Raw genomic sequence first — 6709 nt, forward strand, 5'->3', positions numbered from 1 at the left:
AGAGAATTTATAAGAGATATGCAAGCTTTTGGGGTATTTTACCTTATATAATATTTTAACGGTTGGAGTAGAATTTAATAAAATAATTACTGCATTAATGAAGTCTAAAGAACAGAATATAGAAATCTTTGCGTTCCATCTTCGTCACACTCCAGTACAGTAGGTGGCGGTATGCACGTTCCAGTTGGATTGCAACCCGCCAATAAACTCACCGAAGAAGATGAACATTAGAGGGCGTTTTGAAACGCACCAATGAGAGCGGAGCTCTGCTGTGAATGCGTCCAATCAGAGTAGCGCGTCGATGCAGCAGCAGCACGGTGAGATTTAACGGAAATTCTGATTATTTCATAAACTTTTAAGACAAGATTAATAAAACGCTCAGCTGTGTTTCAGAGAGTTTTACTCGGATATCACAGAGCAAGCTTCAGCTCTGAATAAAAAAACGGCCGTTTTAGGCTTTAGCAGCCGCGCGCGTTATTCAGACTCAATCTGACGCTAAAATAAATATTAACGTTACATTCATCTAAAGTCCGTTTGGTGGAGTTCAGTCAGTGAGACTCCGCTTGAGTCCGAGTACGGATTAGGAGTATTGATTACGATGTAATGTACTTTTCTAAATGTCTAATGTTTTGAACTGTTAATCGTTTTCAAACATGTAAAGCAGGCATTACAGGATTAAGTTACTCAGCACTGATTACTGTCAGTTTCGAAATCCTTCTTCACTTGAATTAAGATTATAATAATTTAATTTTTAAAGCACAGTAACCGCAAAATCAGACTTTAGCACCTATTTTTACTTTGAGATCATTCTGAGGTTAAATACAGATTTATAATCATAACAAGAAACCGTTTAATAGCTGATGATGTTTTTGAATTCAAATCTTTGCAGTTATGACAGAAAACACTGGCATCTAACACATGCCTGGGAAAAACCGTTAATCTCAAAAAATAAAGCATATACATAAAACCAAATAGGAAATAAAACAGTTATAGATAAATGTGTGTGTGTGTGTGTGTGTGTCTGTCTGTGTCTGTCTGTCTGTCTGTCTGTCTGTGTGTGTGTCTCTGTGTGTGTGTGTGTGTGTGGTGTGTTCTCAGATGACCGGAGCCAATGAGTTCAAGCTGACCCAGGGTCCGGAGGACAGCGTCTCGGCTGTGAAGTTCAGCCCAAGCTCGGCTCAGTTCCTGCTGGTGTCGTCGTGGGACTGTACGGTCCGTCTGTTCGACGTCAGCGCTAACAGCATGAGGATGAAGTACCAGCATCTGGCACCGGTTCTGGACTGCGCGTTCTATGTGAGGGGCATCACAGAAACCCTGCAGAACCGCTCCTGTGTCGCTCGCTCCCGTGTTTGATCTCTGTGTCTCGTGTCGTTTCAGGATCCGACTCACGCGTGGAGCGGCGGTCTGGACAGCCAGCTGAAGACGCACGATCTCAACACGGATCAGGGTGAGTTTAAAGGGGTCATCGGATGCCCGTTTTCCACAAGTTGATATGATTCAGGGCCTTCATGAAAAGTCTGTAACATACTTTGGTGAACATTTCTCAATGGTAGTGTAAAACGACCCTGTCAAAAAAAGCTCTGTTCACAGCGAGCCGTTTTGGTGCATGTCCCTTTAAATGCTAATGAGCTCTGCTGACCCCGCCCCTCGTCCAAGCCGTTCTCTGAGAGACTGTTAACTTTAGCTGCGGGAACTTGCTAATTAGCACATTATTAGGAAAGGCAATTTGCAAAGATTCATTAAAAAAACGTATACTCACTTCTTCTGGAGGTGAAGCTGGATCACGAATGATCTGCGTGAACATGGACACATTTACACTGAACAAAATTATAAATGCAACACTTTTGTTTTTGCCCCCATTTTTCATGAGCTGAACTCAAAGATCTAAGACTTTTTCTATGTACCCAACAACAGAACACCTCAATCGCTTAGGAGTCATTCTTGTCTACATCTGCTCCGGCGGTGAAACACTGGCGGACTGTCTGCTAGGGATGTGCAACAGTGATCGAGTGCTCGAGTACTCGGCCTCAGGAATGTTCTGCTGTATTTGACTGTACAGTGAGTCTCTTAAGGACGTGTATTTGTCACAGTGAAGGAGGAAGTGCTCCTCCGTCTCAACTGATCCTGATCTACATTCAGTACAGATTCGCTCTTCTTTAGGTAACCACGTGTTTTTATGTCGTCCTCTCTCTATGGCCAGCTGGTGGTCACTCAGTCTGTACTTGGTCAGTAAATGTCTGTGTGTTATATTCCTGACTGAGACCAGATAGTCAGCCAGACTGTACTCTCTGTTGAGTTTCAGATAACATTGGAGACGACTTTGGTCTTTGGTTTGTTCTTTCCAATGCTGTATGTATGTCTCCTTCTCTTCATTCATAATTTCTTTGATTCTCCCATGTTTTTCAGGGTTGGTGATAGGTGATATCGAGTTAGTCAGATCTGACACCATTACACAAAGATGACTTTTTTGAGCACTCCTTTTTTGTGTTTTGTGTGCTTTAAAATGAAGAGAATCCTCCGAACTAGAGTTTAAGTGGATCCAGAACTTAAGAACTCTTTTTTTAATGATTAGATTTAGGGGGAGACGGCCTAACTCGGCTCTGCAGGCGTTATTAGGTGTGTTTCTGTGCACATGAAGGATGCTTCTGCAGAACTCTACATGCAGAGCTTCTAAAGGGTGTTTGTGCCAGTCCTTATGACTGGAGTGACTGGAGTTGCCCCAGATCTCGCTTCCATACAGGGCAATAGGCAGTATGACACTATCAAAAATCTTTGTAATCTTTGTCATGGGGATGTTTATTTCGTTCGTATGGCATGCAGTGCCCTGCGGGCTTTTGTAAGTAATGTTTTAATTGCCAATTTGAAATTTCCAGTGGGAGTTAAAACCAGACCAAGATAATTATATTGTAAAGCATGTTGAAGTGTGGTGTTGTTTAAAGTAAATATATGTTTATGTTCTAGATTTCTGGGTTTTTTCTGAAATATCATAATCTTAGTTTTTGGGATGTTGACGTCTAAGGCCCAATCGTGGCAGTATTTAGTTAAAATGTCAAGGTTGTCACTCTCTCTCTCTCTCACACACACACTCTCTCTCTCTCTCTCTCACACTCTATCTTTGTCCAAATTCTGATGGGGATGTTTATTTTGAATAATTTCGTTCGTATGGCATGCAGTGCCCTGCGGGCTTTTGTAAGTAATGTTTTAATTGCCAATTTGAAATTTCCAGTGGGAGTTAAAACCAGACCAAGATAATTATATTGTAAAGCATGTTGAAGTGTGGTGTTGTTTAAAGTAAATATATGTTTATGTTCTAGATTTCTGTTTTTTTTCTGAAATATCATAATCTTAGTTTTTGGGATGTTGACGTCTAAGGCCCAATCGTGGCAGTATTTAGTTAAAATGTCAAGGTTGTTCTGGAGACCTTCTGGTGTTTTAGATAGAATTAGCAAGTCGTCTGCATACAGTAAATATTTGACTTCTGTGTGGAATAATTGTAGTCCTGGACTGTTTGATTGGTCCAGTAGATCTGCCAGTTCATTGATATATATGTTAAATAAAGTCGGGCTGAGGCAGCAGCCCTGTCTCACTCCTCGCTGTTGAGAGAAATAGTCTGTCCTTTGCTGTCCAATTTTTACTGCACATTTATTTTGGTTATACATGTTTTTAATTAAGTCATATATTCTGCCCCCTATGCCACTTTGAATGATTTTATAAAACAATCCATTATGCCAAATGGAGTCAAATGCCTTCTTAAAATCTATGAAGCATGCAAATATTTTTCCATCTTTCTTTTGGTGTACATGTTCATTTATTAACGTGTGTAGTGTGTGAATATGGTCAGTGGTTCGGTGTTTAGGGAGGAAGCCAATTTGAGATTTGCTGATGACATTGTGCTGCTTTAAGAAAGATGAAATCCGAGAGTTGATTATTGAGCAAAATACTTTTCCCAAATTACTGGTTACACAGATCCCTCTGTAGTTATTAGGATCTGTTTTGTCTCCACTTTTAAAGATCGGAGAGATGAGTCCTGTGTTCCAGACCTCAGGAAAACGCCTGAACTCAAAATCAAGTTAAAAAGTTTGAGTAATGCAGTCTGAAATTCAGGAGAGCTGTTTTTAAGCATCTCATTTTTTATGTTGTCAGGGCCACAGGATTTTTTACATTTGAGGGATTTCAGTTTTCCACCAAGTTCTTGTTGGGTTATTGGATAATCTAGTGGATTTTGGTTGTTTTTGATACATGATTCAAGAGCATTCAATTTTTCAAGAACTTTTAATTGGTTGGGATTATTCAGAGGGTCAGTTTGATGTGTATAGAGCTTCTCAAAATAATCTTTCCAAATTTGACCATCTTGTATAGCTAGTTCTTGTGGCTTTGTATTGTTTAGACTGTTCCACATGCTCCAGAACTGACCCTGATCAATTGTGTTTTCCATCTTCTGAAGTGTGTTGTTATAATAATCCAATTTCTTCTGTCTCAGTGTGTTTTTGTATTGTTTCAGAAGTTCTGAGTGCTCTGAGCGTAATTCTGAGTTGACTGGATCTTTGTGTTTTTGATTGGAAATGAATCGTAGCTCTTGTCTTATTGTTTTACAGTCATGGTCAAACCACTTTTCAGAAGGTTTTTGTTTAGCTCTATTTTTGTGTTTATATGTGGTAGTTTAATTTAAATTAGCCTTTCTTGCTATATTTTCAAAAATGTCATTAATATGTTTAATTGCTAAATTTATTCCTTTCCAATTATTATCATATGTTGAATTGTTAAACAGTGTTATGGAATTGACTATTTCATTTGACTTCAATACTTTAATATATGTTTCAGCAGCACTACGAGTCCATCTATATGGTGTTTTGAGTTTATGTAGATGAATTGGCTTTTTATGAATGTCCCTTGATTTGCTGTTTTCCCCTTTAATGAGAAGATTGATCTGGCGGTGATCAGACAGCAGGTTTTCATGTCATATTTTTATTTGTAACATTAATTTTCATAAGTCTTCAGTAGGGGTGTGCCATATCATACCATCCACGATAATAAATAAATAATAGATAATACATTTTTACATGATAAAAAAAAAAGTGTCATATCGTGATATCAATGATATAGCGACGCGATGACGTATGGAGCATTTGACTAGCGCGCACAACAACAACACCACAAACCCAATAGGTGTGTTCGACTTGAAGCAGCGCTGCGCAGACTGATCAGTGTATGACATCAAAGTATCGTGAGAGCGGTTATAGAGCATATTCGAGTGCACACTCTTACCGTCAAAAATGGGCGAGGCGCATATCTTTAGCGAAGCGGTGCGGAGAGCCGAGAGAAACGTGCCGTGGCACCACTGGTGTAAACACGAGCATTGACTAGAGTGGCCGCGATCAGCTCAGGTGGTCGCAGACGCATGCAGTGTAAATTAGAGGTAAATAAGGGGTAAGTCACTCGCGGTGTTTTGACGTCATACACGGATCGGTCTGCTTCAACACACAGCTGCTGCTGCCACCTTATGACAATAGATTTACACTTCGAATTAGGTAGTCTGTCATCGATGACAGTAGCTCATTGGAAAAGGATGGGAAATGCCCTTCATTTTGTTTGCACTAATAAATGCTGCTGCCTGCCAGCTGCAATCACCAATAAAACGTTCCATGTTTTTTTCTATATCGTCATAAATATCGTTATCGCAAATATTCTTCAAAAAATATCATGATATCATTTTGAGGCTATATCGCCCACCCCTAGTCTTCAGATATTTTTTATTATCTCCTTTACGGCCATGCCCCGCCCCCGAATACTCGTTTTTGAAACCTATTGATGATCGAAATGACAAATTGCCAAAAATGCCCATCCCTACTGTCTACAGCTCACCCAGTGCGGGTCTGTGCTAAAACACCAGTGTCAATCAAGAATCGTGGGAGGGGCCTGGGTCTGTGTGACGTCACTCTTCCAAGAATCTGAGATCGGCTTGATCTGAGAAAGGGGTCATTATTTATGGGGATTTATAAAAAAAACACTGGGTGGATTTTTATCATTATAGTGTGGTTGTGTACACACTGCCAACACACATTTCAGTTCAAACAACATGTAAAAGTGAATTTTGCATCCCTTTAAACACGACACGCTGGTGTGTGACTGCATCTGTGCTCTTCCTCAGACACAATCGTGGGGACGCACGACGCTCCCATTCGCTGTGTGGAATACTGTCCGGAGGTCAATGTGATGGTGACGGGCAGCTGGGACATGTCTGTGAGGCTCTGGGACCCCAGAACACCCTGCAATGCCGGGACCTTCACGCAACCCGAGAAGGTGAGCAGACGTGAGGGACGCAGCGGCTCTGGTGCAGGAGCGGCTCTGATCTGTGTCTGTGTTTCAGGTCTACACGCCGTCTGTGACTGTGTTTCAGGTCTACACGCTGTCTGTGACTGTTTCAGGTCTACACGCTGTCTGTGGCTGTGTTTCAGCTGTCTACCTGTGTTTTGACTGTTTCAGGTCTACACGCTGTCTGTGACTGTTTCAGGTCTACACGCTGTCTGTGACTGTTTCAGGTCTACACGCTGTCTGTGGCTGTGTTTCAGGTCTACACTGTCTGTGACTGTTTCAGGTCTACACGCTGTCTGTGGCTGTGTTTCAGGTCTACAAGCTGTCTGAGGCTGTGTTTCAGGTCTACACGCTGTCTGTGTTTCAGGTCTACACGCTGTCTGTGGCTGTGTTTCAG

The 6709-nt window shown here is 41.2% G+C and overlaps 1 protein-coding gene across 1 annotated transcript in view; it reads left to right on the top strand.

Moving 5' to 3' along the window:
* The first annotated feature begins 247 nt into the window (after nucleotides 1-247).
* The window catches only part of LOC107684575 (mitotic checkpoint protein BUB3-like), a 23969-nt gene continuing 17507 nt past the window's right edge, over nucleotides 248-6709 (top strand). The window contains 5 exon segments of the mRNA XM_016480864.1: nucleotides 248-317; nucleotides 1099-1293; nucleotides 1378-1447; nucleotides 6149-6300; nucleotides 6656-6699. Coding sequence (XP_016336350.1) covers nucleotides 1099-1293; nucleotides 1378-1447; nucleotides 6149-6300; nucleotides 6656-6699 — 461 coding nt within the window. The 5' untranslated portion in view covers nucleotides 248-317.

The sequence above is a fragment of the Sinocyclocheilus anshuiensis genome, unplaced genomic scaffold (genome assembly GCF_001515605.1).
Source record: "Sinocyclocheilus anshuiensis isolate Anshui unplaced genomic scaffold, SAMN03320099.WGS_v1.1 scaffold401, whole genome shotgun sequence".
Classification (NCBI taxonomy): Eukaryota; Metazoa; Chordata; class Actinopteri; order Cypriniformes; family Cyprinidae; genus Sinocyclocheilus; species Sinocyclocheilus anshuiensis.